Raw genomic sequence first — 23,366 nt, 5'->3', positions numbered from 1 at the left:
GGTGGCACAGCCCCACAGCCCTTCGCCTGCAGCACCAGCAGTGTCGAGCTGTGCTCCTGCTCGTGCCCAGGGAACACAACCCTGCCTTGGCAGCAGCTTCTCTTTCTCTCCCTTCATCCTCTCCTCCTCCTTCTTCTCCTTCTCTTCCTCCTTCTCCTTCTTCCTCTCCTTCTTTTCCTTCTCCTCCTCTTATCTTCTTCTCTTTCTTGTTTTTCTCCTCCTTCTTTTCCTTATTCTTCTCCTCTTTCTTCTTCTCCTCCTTCTTCCTCTCCTTCTTCTTTTCCTCCTCCTTCTTCTTTTCCTTATTCTCCTCCTCTTCTTCTCCTTTTTCTTGTTTTCCTCCTCCTTCTTCTTTTCCTTCTTCTCCTTTTTCTTCTTCTCCTCCTTCTTCTTCTCCTCCTTCTTCTTTTCACCCTTCTTCCCCTCCTCCCTCCTCTCCTTCTTTTCCTCCTCCTCTTCTTTTCTTCTTCTTCTCTTTCTTGTTTTCCTCCTCCTTCTTCTTTTCCTCCTCCTCCTTCTTCTTCTTCTTCTTCTTTTCCTTCTTCTTCTCCTCCTTCCTCTTCTTCTCCTTTTTCTTCTTTTCCTATTTCTTCTTCTCCTCCTTTTCTCCTTCTCCTTCTGCTTCTTTTTTCCTACTACTTTTCTTCTCCTCCTTCCTTTTCTATAATTTTCTTCTCTTCCTTCTTTTTCTTTCACTTCTTTCTCTTTTACTTCTTATTTTCCTCTCCTTCTCCTTTTTCCTCTGCTTCCCCTCCTTCTTCTTTTTCCTTTCGTCTTTGTCTTACCCTCCTTCTCCTTCCTTCTTTTCCTCTCCCCCCGCCCCTTTCCGCCCCGCAGGTACCAGGCAGGGGCGCGCGCTCAGCTCCGCACGGGGCCTCGGCGGGGCGGGAGCGGCAGGCGGTGCCCCCGCCCATCTCCCCGTCCCCCCGCCCTCCTCCCCCCCCGCACAGCGCATGGTCGTGGCGGGCGCGCGCGGCGTCCCCCCCTCCGTCCGCCGCGCGCCGTGGTCTCGCCCGCCCCCGCTGCCATGTTGGATCGCGCGGCCGCCGGAGCCGGGCCGGAGTCGGAAGTTTAGCGCCTGTCGGAGGGGCGGGAGCGGCCCCGACGCCGCCGCCTCCCTCTCTCCTTGTGCCGCCGGCAGCTGCCTCGGGCCCCTCCGCCTCCCTCCGGTCCCGAGCGCCCCGCGATGCGGCTGCTGTGAGCGGGACGAGGGGATCGCGGTCGCCAGCGGTCGCAGGGCGGCGCCGGGCCGGCCCCGGCCATGAGCGGGAACCCGCAGCAGCAGCCCCCGCAGCCGCGGCGGGTCACCAACGTGGGCTCCCTACTGCTCACCCCGCAGGAGAACGAGAGCCTCTTCGGCTTCCTCGGCAAGAAATGCGTGGTGAGTCCCGGCCGGCGCGGGGAGGGGTCGGCAGCCTCGCCCGGGGGCTTCGAGCCCGTCCCGCTGCGGAACTTCCTGGGGGAGTCCGGGCCTGGCTCCCCGCCTCTCCCGGGAGCGGAGCGGGGCACCGAGCCTCGCCCCGGGGCTCCTGGAGCGCCATTGTGGGCTCTGCGCTCCCCGGTCCCTCGGCGCCGAGCTCCCCGGGGCGGCTCAGCTGCTCGGGGGAAGGAGTTGAGTTGCTTGGTGAGGCTGGGACGAGCCCAGGTGCACCTGCGGTACAACAAAGCGGCGCTGACGGGGTTGGGAGCAGGCTCCGGTCGCCGTAGGCCTGCCTGGGGTTTATTCGTCACTTTTCCTAGGCTAAACGGCAAGTTCGTGTGCTCCGATGTGACTCAAGTACTGCATCTTTGCGTGGTTTTTAATATATGTAGAAAAGCCAACATAATACTTGAAAGAAAAAGCCTTGTAGCAAATCTCTTACCGAGAACATCAGTAAGTTCTTCATTTTCAGAATACCTCCTTGTGTGTTAATATAAAACTGTATTAAAACTCAACTAACCAGTAAAGAACTACCTGAAGGCTTCCAAGGTTAACCACCTTCTTTAGAAAAGAAGAAGCTTTTAGAAAAAATTGTATTTTTGAAAGAGTGAAAGAAAATGCCTCTTTTTTTAAAAAAAAAACCAAATAGCATTTGGAAGACATTGGTGATATTTCCTGACTCTATGAGCTGTGTCCAGCACCTAGATGCTAATGTTGGGCACTGTGCATCTTGTTGTAACGCTATGAAGAGTATTTAATGAACTTAAAGTTGTGATTTATAGGAAGATATCCATGCAGTCACAATGGTTCCACATAACTCTTTGGACTTTGAAATGGTATTGTTGATCAAACTGACTGTTGCAAAGAAAGCCTAAGATGTGGTAACTGAACAGGAAGTAGGGTATATTTGCATTAGGGTGGGTTAAATAAGATGCTGTCACAGTAACTAAGTTAAATGGTTTGGGAGGTTTAACCGTAAAGCATGTTTTTTGAAAAGTAATAGACTTGTGAAAAACACCTTCATTGGATATCTTTCAGGCACACATTTCATGTATTTAGCTTCTTTGCAAAAAACAATAAATATCAAACTCCTCCAAATTTTAGAAATAGTGCATAAATTTGTGTGTGTAAGTTTACTTCCAGTTTGTTTTTCTACAGCTTGGATTTTCTTATCAAGTGAATATGCTTTCTGTGTTTGTTACACTCAGCTCTAACACTTACCTACTCAAGTTCTCAACTTTTCTGCATAGAGAGCGTGCATATTGAAAGCAGACTTTGGAGGTAAATGTCATCGCAGTATCTGCGTGTCAGGTGATTTGTGACAGGTTGATAGCTTCACGGACATGACTTGCTTTGTATTTTGCTTGGAACTACACATTTTTGTGTTTTTCACTGAATCTTGGAGAACTTTCCAATTAAGGCTCTTCCAGTTGTCTCTCCTCCGTTTCCCTCAACCCTGTCTTCTCTCTAGGTTAAGCATAGGCTCATCTTTGTATAATTAAAGGTCTCTGCTAGATCTTGAGAGCTTGAGTGTTGAAGCTTTAGAGATATTTAACCAGGATTTTTTGGCTTACTGTGGCATGAGCCAAAAATGGTGGCAATTCAGAAATTAATCCATGAACAGATTGAAATCTCTGTCCCTTGGAGGGCAGTGTCTATCAGAGCAATGGAACAGGCACCTGGAGATGGTAACTGCTTCAGCTGTCTCACTTGAATCCATAGTGTCTCTCTATCAGAGCCTGACAGTACTCTTAATGCTCTTGACCTTCTAGCCTGACTTAGTGTTGCCATGCTATGCTGATAAATGCTACTTTTTTGCTGTAATGTACATGATATTTGATCTCTTAATGTCCATGCTTGAATTATTTATTAGTGAAATGTCAGGCTGTAAATGCTACTTTTTAAGGAAGGAAAATCTTCTGAGCTTTGTAGGATGCTACAAGCTTGCTTTCCCGTCAGCTGAATTGTCTGTGCTACCTGGCTGCTACAGGTAGTGTTTCTGTCAGTGTGGGGCACAGATACGATACTGGATGTGATGTGCATCTGTCATACCAACATAACTTTAGGTTATATTTGACTTGACTTTGTGTTTAGATCAATAGTGAAATGAGTGCCGGAAGAACAGTTGAGGCATTAAACTATGATCATAGGTAATCTGTGTAGTCATAGTGTTCTTGTGGAGGGCATAGTGCTGGTATCAGTCCTCAAGCACTTGGTTACGATAGGATGTGGTGCTCTGGACCTGATTTATTTCAACAGTCTTTCCTTTGCCTCTGTTTTTGACTGATAACAAGGCAGCTACTTCGAAATAAAATTGAGGATTTGACTACTCAATTTTTATTCTATGGAAAAGCAAAGGAATTTGCGTAGATTAATTTTGAGTACTCACAACCTATGAACTCCAATAATGACGTAATTTCTGTGGCATCTTAAGTGATGATGACTGGCAAACACAAAATTACCTGGGAGTGGGGGAAGTGGTGAAGAGCCACTGCTCTGTGTGTTGCTGAGACTGATAACCATTTTCTGGACTACTGCTTATATTTTGGGAATCTCCTTGGCTAGTAGGCAAATGGGCATATAGAAAGTTACTGATTTTTTTTTTTCCCACTCTCCCCTGCCACCCTCCCCTCCCCCCTGCTGAGCTGTAAATGCTTATCTGAATCTATAAGCAATTAAAATACCTTTGCCTGTAACAGATCAGGTTTTCAAAACCAAGCCACTGACTAGTAGTCAAACCTGCATCTAGAGTCAATTTGGTTGAAATGTGAATCCAAATACAGAACTACTTGCAGTAGATATCCACCATAAGAGTAGCCCTTTAGGATTCTCAGTGTTGCTTAGGCGTGTAACTAATTTTCATTCAAGTACATGACATTTGTCATATAGGTCAGGTGCAAAATCTACTGTATGTAGAAATTTTTCACTAACTGTTACATAGGCTTACTTCCACATTACATTAAAAAGACTTGTGCTAAGGTGAGCTATGAAATTACTTTTGTTGCATATTAATGAGATATTTCGGTGGTTATGCCAAACTTGGAAGTTTTTACTTAAGTCTGCTTAGTTGTAAATCAGCCACTTAAATTTTGTTCTAAGGCATAAGAATGAGTTTTGTAGAGAAAAACACTGTGTCCCAGTAATAATTTTTAATAAAGATTAGTCAGTAATGTTGCTCATGAAAACTAGTTTATTCTGTAGAAATAATTTTATATGTGTCAGAAGCCTTAGGAGAGAAAACGTGGTAAGTGTGTGCTTGATAACATTAGAAGTGGGCAAGGGATTCTGGATATTTTATAGTGCTTAGAAGTGGGGCTCAGCACTTGGATAAGATATAATGAGTAAGGTTAGGAATGGGCTGTCATTTTTAAGATCTTACCATGGTTGATGTGGTAAACAGGAACTGGTAAAGAATGCAAAAAGAAGTGACACAGCAGTAAGCTGAGAAAACTGTTTTGGCTGCTTTCAAAGTGCATGTGACCAGAATAAGATTGTATGTCGGAGCCAAATAACAGTAATAGTTGAGATAAAACAAAATAGAAGCTCAAATGGCAGTCATAGATCTTGACTGATAACAATTAAAGGTTCTATCAGGAAATTACTTATGCATATGAAACCAGAATGAGCTAAGACTTGAAGGTGGGCTGTAGGTCTGAGTAATGACGACTTCATGTGGCTGACAGGTGTTGGGACTTTTCAGTTTGAGTTTACACCACAGGCTGTACATCCAGAAAGGGTTGAGATTGTAGCTTGAAAAGGAGTTATCTCTTGAAGAGAAAGGAAGAACTGAGTCTTCAGTTCAATGATGGTTATTTCATCTTTGTATGTGTTTTTAAATGAGGTGCAGAGAGATAAGACAAAGTGTAAAGAATAGTCTTGTGGAATAGAAGAATATTGAGAGTTATGCCTGGATTTCTTTGGAGGTCTGTACTGTTCTATCAAAACACATATATTCAGATGCATTGCTAGTATCCACTGGAGTCACTTCCCTAAACAACTTGTCAGCAGTAGTCTTCCCTTCTAGAGGGAATTGTTTTGGTTTTCGATAGTTCCTGTGAATCACACTTGTGCCTACAAAACTGATTTTCCAGGAATGGGTCAGATTAGACTCTTCAAAGCATGTGGTTTAGCTACCATCTTCAAAGTGGCTCCAGGTATCTCCAGTAGGGTTATTTATTATAAAGTGTTTGTCATGCTTATTTTCCTCACAGCTTGCTGTTAAGCTAAGGTAGTGAACCATGCTTGTTGTAAACAGATTATTTGCCCATGGATGAGAAATGGTTTGAGGCCACATGTGAACACTCTACAAAGCATTTTGTCTTGTAGCTGTATGTATTTGAGATGAAGCATCAATTCACAAAGTATGGGATTAATTTCAGGAGTAAGAGACAGAAACTCAGGTGTTAAAATCCCATTGTTGTCAGTAGGTAAAAGTTACCTCACTCTCCTGTTCAACTTAACTTTAAGAAAGAAACAATTATCAGCTGAATTTCTGTGTTTGCTTCAGTGACTAGTGATTATGGCTCTCCTGACCATGCTTGTAGCTGACATGTTAGACATAAGTTTGTCTCTTGACATGCAAGGTGAATCCTTCAACAAATTTCAGTCACTGTATATCTCTGCTATGAAGTTTTATATGTTGATAAATAGCAGATAATATGCTGATACAGTCCTGGAACAAGTACCTCAGTCCATTAAGCTTCAGGACTCTGCATTCTCTTCTGAGGTACTTTGTAGATCTTCGCTCTGTTTTGCGGGTACTCAAGTGCCAAAATTATCTTAGCATCTCTGTGGTTAATCAGCTTGTCAGGTATACCACTTGTGCTCCTGATAAGGCACTCTGGAACCCTATAGTGTACAGAGGCAACAGGATGATAAACACAATTTGTAGTCACAAGCTGTTCTATTGTAACTTACTAGCTCTTCACAGCTAAGAATCAGATGGAGTAATTCAGAAAAACTTAACAATTTTCATGTTGGATTCAGATGAACATTCATCTTTTGACAACAAGATTTTCACTGAGGTGTCCACATACAATTTGTTGAGGAGAACACATAAGGAAGAGGTCATTTCTTTTCAGAAGATAAAGACTGCGTTTACTATTTCATGCAAATGTGTAAATAGAAAGACTCTACTTTGTTCTTCCTTTAATGAAGAATTGATGTAATTTCTCTGCATTAGCTTACCATAAATATCAATTTGAATCTGTTGTCACTAGAATGCTTCCTCTGGGGATATTTCTTATTCCCTGTCTTTTCTGTAGGTGTTCTTATAACCCTTATTGTTCTGTTGTTAGTGTTTCTAGTGGTGCTGGAATTAAGAACTTGCATACTGCTGTCATTGGTAAGGGGTGACTGCAGGTGTCAGCGATGACAGCAGCTGTCACTGGCATCTCTTAGCTCAGCGCTAGAATGGGTGGAGTAAAGCATTGAAATGGTTTGTATATGATGAGTGGCATCTTCTTTGCAGTAGTTCATTAACCAATGTGAAAAAAGGCATGGTTCTTTCATTGACCCTTTATAGCAGAGCTGTCTGTGGTGGTGATGGGATTTGGTGAGCTTTTAAGTGCTCAGTTCACTGGAGGAAGTTTGCTGTTCACTTAAAGCTATGTGGTAAGATTTATGGTGTCCTCTCTTCCAGCGAGTGTTTCATAGGCTTGTCTCTTGAGGAATCTCTGTAGTACAGAAATAAAACTTAGTGTAGTGCATTAGACTTATGGTTTCATGACCTAATACCTAGATTATAAAACACAGAAAATAATAAAAATGTGTCATGGGCACTAGACAAGAGTTGCTTATTGGTAGGTTAGGGTACAGTTCCCTCAAGAAAGTTTGGCATTATGTGTTACTGGGCACAGAGGGATTTGGTTTATTGGCCAGTTTGTTTTCCTTGTAACTGTAAATTGTGCAAAGTGGATTTAGTGGAACTGGAAGTGTATCTTCACGGGTGGTTTTTAAACAGCCCATTCCTCTGGAATGTGATTCAAATGCTGTGCAAGATGGATTTGTTTCTCAAGGTATTTGGTAGGTTATGCTGCCATACTAACTTCCATGGCTTCCAGATGTGTTGTTTATGTCTGGATAACCAATAAAATGGACACGGTAGGTGTGCAGTTACCTTCAGAGACACTTGCAGTTAACTTCAAAGATTCTGGTGTGCCGTGATCTTCACATAACAGGAACAGTGTACTAGAAGGGCCAAATGGAAAAGATGTAATGCAAACAACCATAGGGACGCTTTCTTGGACAACTGTTCACTTGCTTAATTCTTCAAATTCAGTACTGTATTTTCAGCTGTCTGTGAGTTAAAGGTAGACAATTTTCCTGATGCCTCTTCATGTTTATGCAGCGAATGACACTTTAGGTATCTTGAGTTAGAATGCCTGTGTTAAGAATTTCTGGTTCTGGAAGAAGTTCGTTAGATGAGTGACTCAGTTTCTGTAGACTTACTATTCTGTGGAGATGATGATTGCTGGCAAGGAGACTTGCTGGAGAACTCCGTGATGTACTGACAGATTTGCAAATTGCAGCTCACCTTCGGCATTTGTGTTCATACATGCATCCCCACCTTCGTGAGACTGTTTTACTTGTACTGTTCATTTGGATATCCTTAAAATACTCAATCTAAGGCACCTTTTTTTCTTTTAAGTTTTCTGAGTAACAATGCTAATGCATTTTCCAGTTCTCCAGTGTGTCTTACCTTCAAGTTGAAAGATCACTTTAAGATTTGCTAGTCAAGATCATGTTTCCATTTCTGAAAGGTGGTTTCACACGCCATTTTCTCCTTCAGAACTTCATGTGTAATTCAGAATTCCCCTATATTCATCTCATTTCCCTTCAAAGTGAATGTGTTATTTTGCCTTTATCTCTACTTGTTTATTAGCTGTACAGCATCAGAGTGATATAGTTACATGGGAACATATCTGTCGTCACCAAGCATATTTTGTATAAGGGGTTACTATACTGGCAATTTGAGAAACATTGTCCTAATGAAAGAAAATGTAGCTTTCTCATCTTTGAAAAGCTAAGAAGAGTGTATTTCATTATTTGAACTCTTAATTATGGAAAAATACTTCTTGCCTCTAAGATTGCAAACACTTTTAAAAAATGCATTTACTTCAAGTGTTATTGATAATGGTTTTCCCAAAAGTTAGCCAGTACTTAGTGAGATTTGTTTACAAGGAAAGTTAAGTTAAAAGAAAGATTCCTAAATAACATTCTCTGAGTATTAAGTAACAATGCCTAGTACTTGTCTTGCTGTCTAGGCTGAAAAACAACAAGAATATTTGAATATGGGAATTTGGCACTAAATTATAAGTGCTTTCTCCCCCTTCAGGGTGCAAGCCAAGAGATTTATTTGTCTGTAGGTGATTTGTGGATGAGAGGAGAGTATTACTGTCTTTATACATTGGGGATAAAGAAAAGTAAGGGATATTTTACAACCCTCTTAATACATTTTATAACAGAAGCAGTACCTTATTGACTAAAAAAGAAACTTGTTTTTTGTTTAGAAAATAAAGCTGTAAGATTCGTATGCAGCTGATTACTGTCAAGTTGCTAATGGTATTTTGGGAATCAATTTAAGTACTATGGTATTTTGGGAATCAATTTAACTACTGTTTCCTTTGTAAGCCCCATCCTGCCGAAGTGCTTTGAAGTTCTGCATAGTGACCTCTGTCAGACGAATCTTTGTGTTTCGGCTTTCTTCAGGGTCTTCTTGCACGCTCTTATCTCACGGGCTCTTTTTTTTTAAACAGGTTGTGTCCTTCAGTCCCAGCAGAAGGGTTTCCTCCCTTACTTCTACTTGTGCCTCAAGTGCTTCCATGATCTTTCTTTCTCCATTCAGCCTCCATATCCATAATCTGCACAATGATCTCCAGGTAGAACTGTCTCTCTTTCTCAGCATTCTTCCCTTCACTCCCTGACACTCCTACACCTCAGTTCTACAAGCATTTTTGTTCTTGTTGATGGACTTAGTGTTTCATCAGACATGTAGTCCTACCCATACCCATTGCTGGGATAGACATGACATATATTCTTCTAAATCAGCAGACCATTGCATGAAGAGAGAGATGAAGAGAAGAGACGGTCTCTGTGCCAGCCAGCATAGAGTGCACTTCAGCCTGAGGTGTGGCCATTGTTGATTTTGCTGTAGAAAAGACAACTTTTGGTGGATAAGAGAGGAGGAAGCAAAAGCCAGAATATGATATTGCTTGGGTTTCTTGCACTACTCCACCCTCCACTGCTGCTTCTCCAGGGAGGACCAGACTCTCCAGTTTGTAAGCTGCTAAATTAAGTAACTGTATACTGAAAGATATGGCTTCAGCAACTCTACAGGCTAGGACTGAAACCGCAGAATTGCTTAGTCCTGCTTTGGGTGAACTGTAAGTTATTTCCTGCTTCTCTAACCATGTGACAGCTCTCTGAGCACAGCTAAGATGTGGTCATTCTTTGTAAGAAGACATTTTTTTCCTTTACTCCCCCTCAGTCAGCCAAAGCAAATAGAAACATCACTTGGCTTATGACACCAAATATACACAAAGGCATCCAAATAGGCTCCTCTGTAAAACTGTGCTCAATTTTTGTGGTTAACTGAAAAGAGGAAGAAAACTATGAGCATCCTGTAGAGGTATGTGTGCTGTGCAACACCACAGGCAAATGCTTCCCCTTGCATTTGCAAAGAAGGAAGCAGTAGAGCAGTAGTTTCTGATAAATAAAATGAAGGGCTGGTTTTTTTTTTTTTCCTTTTTTTGCCTTTAGTCTGTAGTTAAGAGTATCTTGGCTATTAAATTCATTTTATAACTGGGCACACATATTTATTAGTATTCATATTTTTAGCAACCTGGCGGTTAACTATTTCGAACAAATATAAGTTTGGAGCTTAATTTTGTGTGATTTGATATTAACCAGTATTTTTTAGCCATAAAGTAGGAGTTATCGTTTTGACTTTTCCTAAACAGTGTTGGCCTCTAAGTGTTATCCTGCACTTATAGCCATGTTCTCAGTTTGTGTAACTGAAACTTTTAAATTTAAACAAGGTTTTAAAGTGTCATTGCAACAGAAAATGCTAGTTGCAGTTGATCTCTAGAACTCAGTAGTGATTCAACAAACCACTTATTTGTTTAAAAAAGAATTTATGTTAGTTTTGTCTGTGAGAGATTTGTCCATATCATATTCGGGTGCCAGTATTTATATACTTGAAATACTATTACTATGTCTTTATCTCTGCACAGAGCATACCTACCCTTCTTTGCCTTAGTTCAAGTGTGTAGAAGATGCAACATGTGTAGTTGCATTACAGTTTTATTTGATAAGATGAACTGAGATGCATTGGTGTGAAATGTTTCCCTAGGAGATATAGATCTTAATTATTCCAAGTCATGGTTTTCGCTTAATCTTTTTATGTCATTTGGAAGTCTCTCTTTCAGTACTTCTGTTCTTCCTGAGACTTTTCCTTGACAGTCTCCTTGAACATCTCTGGTCATTGTCTGTGAGCAATGAATCCTGTCTGTTTCTCTGTGCTCTGTTCACTTTCCTTAGATGAGAGTTGCTTACCGAACGAGAATGCCTGATGCTGCTCTGAGTTTTACACTGTGAAACCAAGGAGTCCATCCCTTACACTGGCCATACCAGTGGAGACTATACCTTTCAGTCCCCTATAACTAGAACTGACAGGCTCAAAATGCAAGATACCTGCCCAGGGTACATTGAAGCTCAGTAGCAGAAGGATGCATCTTGTCTTTTCACCTCTGGTCTGCCGTCCAGCTAGCACAGCAACAGATGCTAGCAAACTCAAGTCAGACAGTAGCATGAACTTGGGCACTGTTCTGTGGCTGTCCATGGTGTTCAGTTTGTTGGCACAATTCCTGGCACAGGTTTGGGTTGTGCTAATTAATAGTCACCCAAATTAATAAGCATAGTTTGGGGAGAAGAATGGTGTAAATGCAGTTCCTGATAGACGGTGTGGGTAGGACCATCCTTATCCAACATGTGTTGTGCTAGACGGAGAGAGTTCCTCTGTGCAAATGCACATTCTGCTGCACCCTTTGCTGTTGAGTCCAGAAAGTGCCTCATCCAGTTGCTAGTGTTTGGGTAACCAGTGAAAACTACGAGGAGACAGGAGCAGCTGTAGAGCTGGGGATAGGGAGAGGGAGGTGAGCTGTCTGTTCTGGCGTTGTCTGTAGCATGTACATCACAGAATATAGGTTGGTTCTGCTGCTGTCCTCGTAGCTGTCCTCTTTGACATCAAGCTGGAGTCAAACTTGGTTTTCTTGCCAGCAACAGCATTCAGTCTTGTGTCTCTGCTCCTAGAAATTGCTTTTGGAAACCTGAGAAAATGCAGGTGGCTAGAAGTTTCTGGCAGACCAAAGTGTGCCTGTGCACCTAACAACCTACTGCAATGGACAAATTATCAAGTGCATCTGACATATTGTGAACACAAGGTCATAAGATTCCTGATCCTCTTGTCCAGTTTCAGGAGGAAGAAAAAAATATCTTGCCTTCTGGAAGATAGATCTGGCTAACTTGTAGCTGTGCTTCTGCAAGCTGCATTAGGTACAGCAGAGGTGACCCTAAGGCCTGCTGCGTTTCACTTACAGTATTTCTTGATTAAAGAATACTAGCATTACCAAGAAAATTAGTTCCTATCTAGAGCTTATTTTTTCTGATGCGTAGCTTGCAAGTAATTTAAGAAAAGTTCTGGGCATCTTTAGGGATGTGCTGAGGTCTCTTGGAATCTTCCCTGCAGCTGCGTGGTGGAACTTTTTGTCAGTTTTGTGTTGGTTCAGATGCAACGATTTGTTACATGCTTGAGCTCAAGAGACAGTTCTAGGGTGTGAAATAGTGTAATTAATGGTAGCTGATCTGTTCTGGTATCGTGCCTTAATCGTTGGTTCCATCTGGAGTATGAAGGAGACAGTTCAGGAGCCTTTTCAGTTCTGTATTCTGTATCTACTAGATCTCTTAGTGTTTAGATGCCTCAGGTCTATAGACACTTACCTGAAGTTTTTATTTTATCTTACTTATTTTCCCTCTTTTGTGTCCTGTGATCTCCTCTTCCCCCTTAAGCTATAATTTTTTTCCAATATCTACTCTTTTAAGTCAGCACTGGCAGGAACTGGATCCCTGGTGATGCTTGGTGCTGTACAAGCAGTTCTCTCACAGCAGGTAGTCTTTGCATCGGAGCAGAAGGGAGAAAATGATCCATCACGGATTTAGAAGCTGAGTGCTTTTAATCTTAATTTCAGGATGGTGACTTGAATGTCAATTTGAACTGTGATAATTGCTTTAGCAATGAAATGACACAGCACCAGTATCCATATCACTGTTAATAACTTCTTCTCCAAGGTCACATACAGACAATATCACTGTGATGCAAGCCTGAATTAGCAAAGGGCATTACGTAGTTGGGTTATTCCAAATAAACAAACCAGCCATTAGTAAGGATGTCTCCCATGCATCATCAAGGCTGGTTTTCCACTTCAGATGCTTTGGGCACTTGGTTGTACTGCCACATGGTCTCATAGTTTGTCAGACTAACCTCGTCCTGAAGTGACGTGACTGACATGCCGCTTAGACTCTAGAATAATCTTCAGAGGTCTGTGGTATTTGTCACAGAACTGAAGCTTTTACATGGGGGTTGGCAGATTAAGAGATCTTAGTTCCATGTTAGCTAATATAGCACTCACAAGTTTTCTATTGTACTGCACTGCACATTGCACGTTGGATGGCATAGGCCTTCTGAAGGATGCACTTTGAACAACGAAGGTTCTGTAGGGCACTTTCATTGGTGAAGTTGGCTAACCTTTCAGTTTATTAGGTAAATCTGCTTCATCTTCATCCACGAGTGGATCCTGGACTACTGAGAAATGAAGACTTTATTCGTTTATTTGTCCCCTAGCTTGCTCAAGATCTAGCTCTGTTACTGGCGTACCCCCATCACCATCTTCTTCTAGGCAGATTGTCACTGTATTATAGAATGCTTTGGGTTGGAAGGGACTTTTACAGGTTGTCTGGTTCAGCCCCACTGCAGAATCAGGGTCATCTTTAACTACAAAAGGTTGCTTAGAGGCCTATCCAACCAGACCTTGAGTGTTTCCAGAGATGGGGATTCCACTATGTCCCTGGGCAACCTGTTCCAGTGTTTCATGACCCTAATTGTAAAAAAAATTCTTCATATCCAGTCTAAATCTACCATCCTTTAGTTTATACCCATTATTCTTTATTCTGTCACCTTTTATCCTTGCTAAAGAGTCTATCTCCATCTTTCCTATAGCGCCCCGCTCCCCCCCACCCCAGCCAAGTACTGGAGTCTGCTATGAGGTCTTTCCATATGTACCACAGGGTGTGTGTCACAGTGTTGAAGTTTCTGGCAAACAGTTTAATTCTATGATCTTCTGAGGATCCAATTATACAGACTTTATTCTGATGTTCACAAACTTTACTGTTCTGAACCTCTAGCAACCTGTCAATGCATTGCTATTTTGTAGGTCCCACTTCTGTGATTATTTGTTCCAGGAGGCTGGGAGAAATACCCTATTTCTATACTCATATAAAAAGTCTTTTGACTACAATGTCATCTTTCTTGAACTCTGTCTTCAGGTGGTAATCGGCTTGTTTTCTCTAAACTGTGTTTTCCTGGGACTGATATCATCTTTCATATACTCAACATCAAGAGCTTTCTGTTTCTATTTTAACAGACTGGTCCTGTTCAGGTGCTCAGAGCAATTACTGTAGTTGGTTGATCACAAAGGAAGGGAATACCGACATAAAAAAATGGGAAGCCAAGTGTCTGTTTAACAAGAGATACCTCCTCTAGGTTGTGGGGGTTTAAATTGCATCAGTGCTCTTACAGAGGAATAGCTCATTTCCAAAGGTGTTACACATCTGAAAAAATTAATCAATATGCCATTAGTAACTTTTTTTTCCTATGTAATAGTTGCAACCAGTATTAGTGGTATTAATGAATTTTTTTTTTTTTCTGTTAATGTGGTATAACAGTATATCTGCTCACTTTATACTGTCATAAAAGCACTGTAATTTATCGTTACAAAAGTGGAGGTTTTCAGGAAAGTGACAAATGCTTGATGTGACAGTAAGATTGTTGCCAGTTCTCCCAAGCAGCAAGAACCAGTGACATCAGCTGTTAGCCTGTCACCCCCAGAAGAGACTTGGACTTGCAGAAAAGTAGTTAAAAAACTGAAGCATCTAACACTTCAAATCTGGTGCTTGATGAGGGTAATGATACTGGCTGATTGAGCTGGCAGTGCAATACAGATGATTGTTTTCAGTATTTCATTTGCGCTGGGATCAAAAGCAAAGCTATGTTAAGATCTTTTTAATGAAAATTATTATTTTGGCTCAACTTGCTGTATGTTATTATTTCAGACAGTATTGCCAAAAAGAGTAACTGTCAGTCTCAGAAGGTTTCTTCTGAATGTCCTTTGAAACAAATATTTCCTGTCTCAAGAGTTTTTAAAATATCTTAAACTACCTTGTTAGTATTAAAATTATATTCATGTGACTGTGGATTCTAACCTCTTGTTAGATCTAGCAAGTATCAATTTTCTTTATTGTAAGCTTAGTTTCTTGCACAAGGTCTAGTGCTACTTCAGTACTGTTGTAAATTAAGTGAAATAATTCTTATCAGTAAATTTGGGCTGGTACATACTCTGACTTTTCATGTAGCATATTTGTTTTTGCTGCTGAACAATGTTCACAAGTGATGAACAGGAACACAGCAGTACTGGATAGCTAATTATCTTAATTTTCTTGTGGGAATGCTTTTGTTCTGACCCATCCAAACATGAATATGTAAGAATAAAAGATAGAGAACAGTATTACTGCTGCTGCTCCTCGATTGTGCCTATGATTGCTCATTAGGAGTACTGCGTGAGCTTGTATTGCCAGCTTTGCACTGAAGGAGGAGATAAGTATTGTGTGATGGAAACTGGTGACTGGACATGAAACCGAAATGTTGAGTGCGGAAGAAAAATGCATCCTGCTGCCCTCTTTATACAACATTTTTGTTGTATAAACAAACACTTTATCATTAACTGTAAATGAGTAGATTCTTTACATTTTTCCTATTCTGGTTGTGCTCAGCAGAGCAGGCAGCCTTATGATAAGTAACGTTCTGGCACCTTATAGAGTTACAGAGGAAGAATTTTGGCTTCAGGGAAGGAGCTTTCCGATTAAGCAGCACTCTGCACACTTATTTTCAGATAGCGGCTAGTAAGTTCAGAAGGGAAATTATCAGCTTCCTTGTTAATATCTGAGTTTCAAAATTGTTCTTCATCTGAACTTTTTTTTGAAGTTCTGGCTTGTCAGAGGTCAGTTGTATCCATTTCTTTTTTTCACCTTGCAAACTCAGTAATTTAAACTTAGCAATCAATATTGCTTAGTATTGCAAAGTTAGCAATTCCTTTCCTTAAATTCTTTTTTCCATCAATAAACTATGCTCAAATACTACCTTTGTACTGTTCATTTAGATACTCTATGAGGAGAGTGAAACTCAATTTGTACGGGGAAGATTTTCTTACACGGTAGAAATTGAGGGATTTTAATACCCAGCCTGAGAATTTAAGCACAAATCTTGAGCTACAGAGCCCATGCTGTAGGGTACCGCTGCAGGCAAGCTCTTAATACATTTTCTAAGAGGCACAATTAGTAATGCCGAAAGCTGAACTAAACTATCTGTAGTCTTTTTTATTATGTAGTCATAATCCTTTCTAAAAGAACCTAGGTGTATGGGGTGATGATTGCCCTTATAGAAAGGCTGTGTCGGAACAGTTTTAAAGACTACATTTGTCAGGTGATTATCTAGTTGCTCAGGTATTGCCAACACCAGATTTTGGGTTTTTTTGGTGGGTGGTAGTCTTATGATTTTCTCAATCCTTGTGTACTAGGACTTCAGTGGGTTTTGTTGCTCAGGAGTCAGGGTTATCATGGAAGAGACCACTGAGAATGACAGGTAGGTGAGAAATTACTTTTATTTCATAAAACTAATTTTCCTTTTGCCATTAAGTTTTGAGTCGTGCACCTTGGTCTCTTTATTCTTCCATCTTGAGAATCAACGGTTAAACATACTAAAAAGTAACTGTGATAATGACTTACAAAATCATTAGTAAGTAAGTTTATTACAAAGAATTTACAGTTGTGGTTCATCTTAAATGGGAATAGGTGACTTACCTTAGGCCTGAGATTTGCACAGAACTGTCTGCTTAAGACCAGCATTCTGTGACTCTGCTTCCAACCTACTGAAATTTGTTTATGTATGGATAGATTTAAGTGGCTTTTAGCCTTCACAATGCATTGGTAAATGCAATGCCTTGGACCTACAAAGAAGGAGCCTCTACAGGCAGCCTCAGTTGTAACTGTTAGCTGTAATAAATGTCACCACTCAAGAAGCATCCCTCATGGTAACAGAACATCTCCGTTTCCTTATCTAAACCAGTCAACAATGACCAGGCTATCAGATATTAATTAATGTTCATGCATCTGGGAGAAGACTAGCACTAGTGATGTGGAAATTAAGCTGGCTTAACCTTTGCTATTAGCAGAGAAGATAACATAGAGAAGTGCACATGCACACAAGATAATGGATTTCTGTCCGTGGCAGCAAAATATTCGTTTTTTCTTCATCAATAGTTCTTAAGGCACTTTACATAGGTAGAGGTACTTATCTGCCTTTTACAAATGAGTAAACAGAGGTATGGGGTACAAGTAAATGCAGACAACATGCAACGGGCTGTTTCCAGAACTAAATGAAGAATAGCGATCTCCAAAGCATTCAGCTGATACTTTCACTATTAGGTTCTACATCTCCTACTCCAGAAGAGATTTTAGCATTGTATCCCTGGAATGAGCATTGAGTATGGCCAGGGATGATGTAACTGCTACATCTTCCTGCTGTTTTTTCCCCATAGTATATCTACTTTTTAAACTTAGAACTGGGAGTAATTTTATTCATAGCAGACTCAGTTGTTGGTGTAAAAAAATACCCTTAGGTACAATTACGAGTTTCCTTATCTGATTTAAATTATCATACCTGTTCTGTTCAAACACAAACTGCTGAAGGAGTTAAACCGTGTTGAGTTCTGGCACAATGGAGGGGAGGGGTACATCTCTTAAGTACCTTTATGTAAGTGGATTGAGTCCACTTTACAGGACAGCACACAAGTTGTATACACAATTGCGAGGCCAGTTGCTGGCTACTATTCAAAGAGGTTTTACTTTTAATAGCCTTTTCTCAAATTTTTTAATATTTTGAAGAGGGTTCTTTGTTTTGTGTTGGCATGAAGTTAATGTTTTCTTATAAAAGTTTTTTTCTTTTAAAACTCTTTTATTTCAGTGTTCTCTAAGTATCTGAAGTCAAAATTCCGTATTAGTTTCTGTCCTCAAGTGTAAAGATCGTAAGAAAACTTCACTTAAACATCACCTCTGTGCAAAGCAAATTCACCTTTTTTTTTTTTTTTTTTTTTAAATCTGGATCTGTGAGTACCAGTGGATGCTAAATAGCATTTTCAGGGGTTCATTAATGAGCGTTCCAGAGCTGGGATAATTCAGGAGTTCCTGGGGCTTACGCTTCACATACTTTCTTTAATCAAATCAGTTGTTGTTCTGAAGATTTTTGCTTTGTGAATGTGATGGTACATATACCTTTAACTGGGTTTGCAAAGAACTACAGTGGGTCTAATTTTTTAAGAAAAAGAAAAAACAAACCAAAACTGTTACCTTTTTTTTAATAGATGATAAAGGTCTGACTTCTAACAAATTTTCTCAGAACAGTCTCATATGTTCAAACTGAGTGCAAGGATCTGCATTAAATATGGAACTAATATGTAGCATGAGGAAAAACGGTATTGTGTAGAAAATGGTTGGAGAAGGCTGCAGGAGGAGCATGAACTCACTGGGTTGCTGGTAAGAGAAGAGAATAGAAGTCAAAGGAACTGGTTTTCCTTAAAGCTGAATAGGCAGTGGAACGGGACAAAACAGATTTAAGCTTCAATTTTATCCCATGGGCTACATGAAGCTCATGATTCTTCTTTCAGTCTGTACACCTTAAGGCTCCAATCTTGCAATTTCTGTGCATGATCATGAAACATAGTTTTGAGAACGAGTTAATCTACATATCTGTACAGTATTCTATTCATATAACGATTATCTTAGTCTTGGGAATTTCAGTTAATTTGAAATGCCTCAAAATTGAAAGGTAGACTTCAACATTTAATCTAAAAATTCTGAGCTTTGAAAAGGAGCCAACTTGTATGCTTGGTTCTGAGTGTTTTGGGAGACTGGGGGTGGGAGTGAACTGCAAGACAGAATGTCTTCTGTAGCGAGAGTTTTTGCTCCATGGCAGTGACAGGTTTTTGGATGGCCTGTACACAGCACACTTTCTGTTGTTCTGAAAGTAACTAAATCCATAACTTTAGCAGTAGAACACAAATAACTGTGTTTTATCATGTGTCTTCTGCTTTCTGGCCAGCCGAGGTTCCAGCAGCATTAAGCAGTGGGACGCAGCCAAATAAGCTATTAATGATGATGTGCAGGTAAACAGGAAGTGACAGTGTCCAGCTTGCTCATCGGTGAACACCCCAGATTGGGTACTACATCCGGTAAATGATCAGCTAAACTGAGATAGCTCACAGTGTGCTTGTGGTTATGGTTTTGTCATATCTCTGAAAGGCTGAAGTCTTGCGTGTGTTGTCAGAACTGAGGTTCTAGGATTTAAAAATATATTTCTTTATTCCATGTCTGATAAAAGCATGTCTCTTTTAACTAATCATGTGATTTTATTTGTTCTTATATACTATGCTGTTTACCTACATCTTGATTGTTGGTCTTCTGTGATCCTCCCTTGAGCAATGAGTAGTGTTTGAAAAGGAGCTGGGCAGCTCTAGATGAGCTAGGAGTGGCTCTGGGGGGTACTGGGAATGTAAATGAACTCTTATCTGGAAACATTCAGGAAAATATGAGCTCTCTGTAGCCAGCTCATTAAGGATAGGGAGTAAAGGATCGCTTTGCTAGACAACTGCAGACTTAAATCTGGACAAGCGCTTTTGTAGTTTAGATTTGTTAAACAGTAATCCCTTGTTTCATCCCTTTTTGTTGTAACATCACTTGTGGTCACTGGTACCTTCTCCACATCAGTAAAAGATCTTTAGTGTGGATATTGCAGCTGACTTGCGTGCTCATCAGAACAAGCCAGGCAATCTACTCTTGGGTATTAGCATTTCTTTAAAACATTGGTTTGGTCTTGATCCCTTAAATATTTTGGACTATATGTGGTTGTTTGGAACTGTCTTTTATCTTAGATTAAGATCGTCGTGTTTCAGAAATTATAGGAAAAACCTGAAATGGCTTTTTGCTATTTCTAAAAAGCTTCCTCTTTTCAAATAAGAAAAAGGCAACATCTCTTATGCAGTGGCTTTATTTCTAACGTAGCCTTAGCTTCGTATATAGATGGAAAAAATACTAGTTTCTTAGAATCTTTGCTTAGTGCATTTTTAAATTAGTGGGCATTCATGGGAAACTAAGAAATGAAAAGCAGGCTTTAAGCTTAGAGTTGAACAATGTTGGTGATTGTAGCAAATAATGTCACAAGCAGTAGAACTGGTGAGGCCTTGGTGTCTTCAGTTGAGTAATTTTTCAGCTTGCAGTAGGTAAAGCTTTTCTCATGTGATTGGGTATTTACGAAAGGCTCTGTTAAATAATCTTGTCTTGCTTTAGTTTTCCTGTGGGGGGGCAATTGGTTTGTCTTCTGAAAATAATGTCCTGTAAATTGCATTAAAATTAGAAGATTATTTCCAGCTGCTTGTTGAAATCTGCCAGCAGACTTCCGAAGTTCTGTATTTCTTCTTTCTACAGGAAACTAGTTTAAAATCCTGTCAGTAGCATCTGAAGATAAACTATATATTGAGAAAAGTTTATTTCAGAGAAGATTATTAGCTATTTGTTAAATGTATCTTTAACAGCTGTAATAGCTTTAAAAATTGAAGTAATTACTGTTTGCAAATAAGAGTTTCCAAACTCCCAGTGGACAAACACTGTTACATGTTGGAATCATTTATGCAAATTCTGGAGGCAGCCCGGCGTGAAGACAAATTATGGGCTAGGATAAAAGTTGGAAAAATCTAACTTACTTAAGTCTAATTTCAGCCAAAATATTGTGGAGTCCTTGAAAGGTATTTTTATCTACGGAAAGGTTTGTGTGTGCTACCAAAACAGCACCATCACACTCTTTTTTTGTACAAGATGCAGCAACTCTGCTTAAGAGGAAAAAGGCTGAAAAGAGTCAAATGCATCTATTTGCTCTTATTTTTCTGTCATTGTTACTGAGTCCATAATCCTTGTGGTCCTTCAGATGAAGGGTTCAGCAGGAAGCAAAAGCAGTCTTACTTCAGTTTCTCCTTTTGCTGTTTCTTCCTATCTATATCCCTCGCTGTCTGTAACTGCGAAAGTAATTACACGTTGACAGCTGTGAATACCTACCAAGACCTTTAAAACTTGGTGAAAGTGTTTCTGTGTTCGTATTTCTTGCTGTTATGCCTGAATTGCACATAAACCATCATACTAGACGCCCACACTTAAGAGTGTTAGATTGCCTGCTATCTAGGGCTAATAAATATTGTAGGATTCTGAACACAGTTAAACTCAAGTTTTCTGAGTTTTTCTGAAAGGAAATATTTTTGTCTACCCTAGCAAACACCCCTGCTGCTTATGATGTGGAAATTGTTAGGGAAGCATACTTACATGTTGTTTATGTGGCCTAATTAGCTAGGGATCATTTGAATACTGGCAGGCTTATTCAGTTCACTTAAAAGCACCATTGGAGGAGATTGCAGTGCATGCCTTCTGTAGGATTGTATGGTGATGAGAACATTCACCCTAGAAATCGGTTATCAGCCCTTCCTTGCAGGAAGGGAACACACTGTTCCCACATGGCAGGAGATATCCTCAATGCCAAGAAAATAACTACATTTTCTCTTGAAATGGGACCACTGTGCAGGAGGGAAATTAAATTGCCAGAAAGAACGGGCAGAGGTTGGTTTTGTAGGCCACTGAATGCCTTCCCTTGACAAGGGGAGGAGGTTCCACTGCCTGGTCCCTGCAGCAGGTTTTATTTGTGTTTTTGTATTAAGAGTGATGAGATAAAATGCATAGTGACATTTAGCACTGCAAAAACATTTCTGGAAGCTCCATATATATTTGACACTGAAGATAGGGTAATTGCAGAATAACATGAAGGTATTATCACTAACTCCAATTTTTTTTGCTTTGAATAACATAAATTTATTAATGTATTGACATTTAAATGGCAATTGCTTAAACATAAGCTTTTTTGAGATAAACTAAGATTTCAAGCAATATTTCTGCTCAATTGGTCAGTGCTACATTTGGAGTTTTCTGCAGAATACTTGTAATCTAGAGGAAGAAATGTCAACCACTTAGTTTTGTCTAATTGCTGAATTTTCTGTATATTAGTCTGATTTCTTATACTTAGCTGCCCTGCATTCTCACTTCTGTTTATCTTTCTCATTCATGTATCTTAATGAGTTTCCATGTCTTCTTCTATGACTCAGGTAATGACAGGCTGCCAGAGATTGACTCGGAGCTGAAGCTTCTTGCACTTTTTGTGGTCATTATAGTTACATCTCACTAAGCATTTTCCACAGGGACATGGTTCTTGTGTTTAGCTTATATCTGTTCCTGAACCCTGCTGTCTGAGGAAGACTTATTACCACTGTTTTAATGTAAGTGAATAGCAACAGTGCTTTATTCTTGAGGGCAATCTTCCTGATCTTGTATCAAAGGAGAAATGAGTGACCCAAGGAGCAGCCAGCATCACCTGGTCATGCTTCAGCATGTTGGCTTAGCCATAGTAAAGTTTTCCACCATTGTAGGATTTAAGAAATGCCTGGCACAGGTACCTTCCCACCAACTATAGCATTGATCAGGACAACCTTTCCAGATACCTATTTTAAGGAAAAGATAATAGAAATATTGATTTCTAGTCTTACGGGATTTGGGTTGCATGCAACTATTCACCATAGCTTTTTTTTTGTTCCACAGAAGTCCTAAAGCAGTTAATTGTGTTCAATGAGACTTTCAGGCCAGAAGTGTTCAGACTGACTTTATGAAGAAGCTACAGGCATTTGTATTGGCATGCTTTTTTCAAGAGGTTACTCTGCTTGGAAACAACTGCTATTACTTGTATTTTTACATAACAGGGCAGGGTTTTCCCCACTTCCCCTCAGTTTTATTTGTGAGAAACTTGCAGGGACTAGGAAGAATAACTAACAAAAGCAAGTCCCTCACATGTGATTAAATTAGGTATGTACGCAGGGTTTGCACCTTTCTTGGAAAACTCATGATTCTTAAAATTGGAAAAAGATTGCAAATCAGTCTTCAGTAGTACTGTCATCGTGTAAGATATAACAATACCAAACCATAAAAAGACTACGTTAAACTTAGTTACATTTTTATAAGCACTAAAACGAGGGTAATTAGGCACTGGAACAGGTTCCTCAGAGGTGATTTGCAGCCTTTAAACTTAACTGGACAGGACCTTGAGCAAGTTGAACTTGAAGTTGGCTTTTAATGACCATTGCTGAGCAGGAGGTTGGACTTGGAAGACCTACTGAGGTCACATCCAACCAATGTTATGAGTCTTTGATCTTTACACTACAAGCAGTTGTCAGTTGTACATGAACACTACACAAACCGTCTCAATGTGTCTTGAAATGCTTTCTGTCCTGGTGTGTATTGAAGTGGCTGAACATCCTTTTACAGCCTTAATTTTGCTTCTGTTTTTCTGTGACTTTTGGCCCACTGTGTTTTAATATCTGCAGTCTCCTGTAATTTCTTAGATTTTCCCAATCCATGTCAACCATAAGTGACCTAGAGTGATGGCTTTCTTTTAATGAGATGTGCCACTGTCTGTGTT

At 40.2% G+C, this 23,366-nt stretch overlaps 1 protein-coding gene across 2 annotated transcripts in view; it reads left to right on the top strand.

The window, feature by feature from the left end:
* The first annotated feature begins 1,025 nt into the window (after positions 1-1,025).
* Positions 1,026-23,366, top strand: part of WASL (WASP like actin nucleation promoting factor) — a 54,237-nt gene continuing 31,896 nt past the window's right edge. The window contains exon 1 of one of the 2 annotated variants that reach the window (XM_054052081.1): positions 1,026-1,381. In XM_054052081.1, coding sequence (XP_053908056.1) covers positions 1,262-1,381 — 120 coding nt within the window. In that variant the 5' untranslated portion in view covers positions 1,026-1,261. The remainder of the gene's footprint in view (positions 1,382-23,366) is intronic. The other variant, XM_054052143.1, reaches the window with a different exon arrangement.

This window comes from Cuculus canorus, chromosome 1, assembly GCF_017976375.1.
Source record: "Cuculus canorus isolate bCucCan1 chromosome 1, bCucCan1.pri, whole genome shotgun sequence".
NCBI classification, from domain to species: Eukaryota; Metazoa; Chordata; class Aves; order Cuculiformes; family Cuculidae; genus Cuculus; species Cuculus canorus.
The sequence above is the reverse complement of the archived record's forward strand: the minus strand, read 5'-3'. Positions and strand labels throughout refer to the sequence as shown.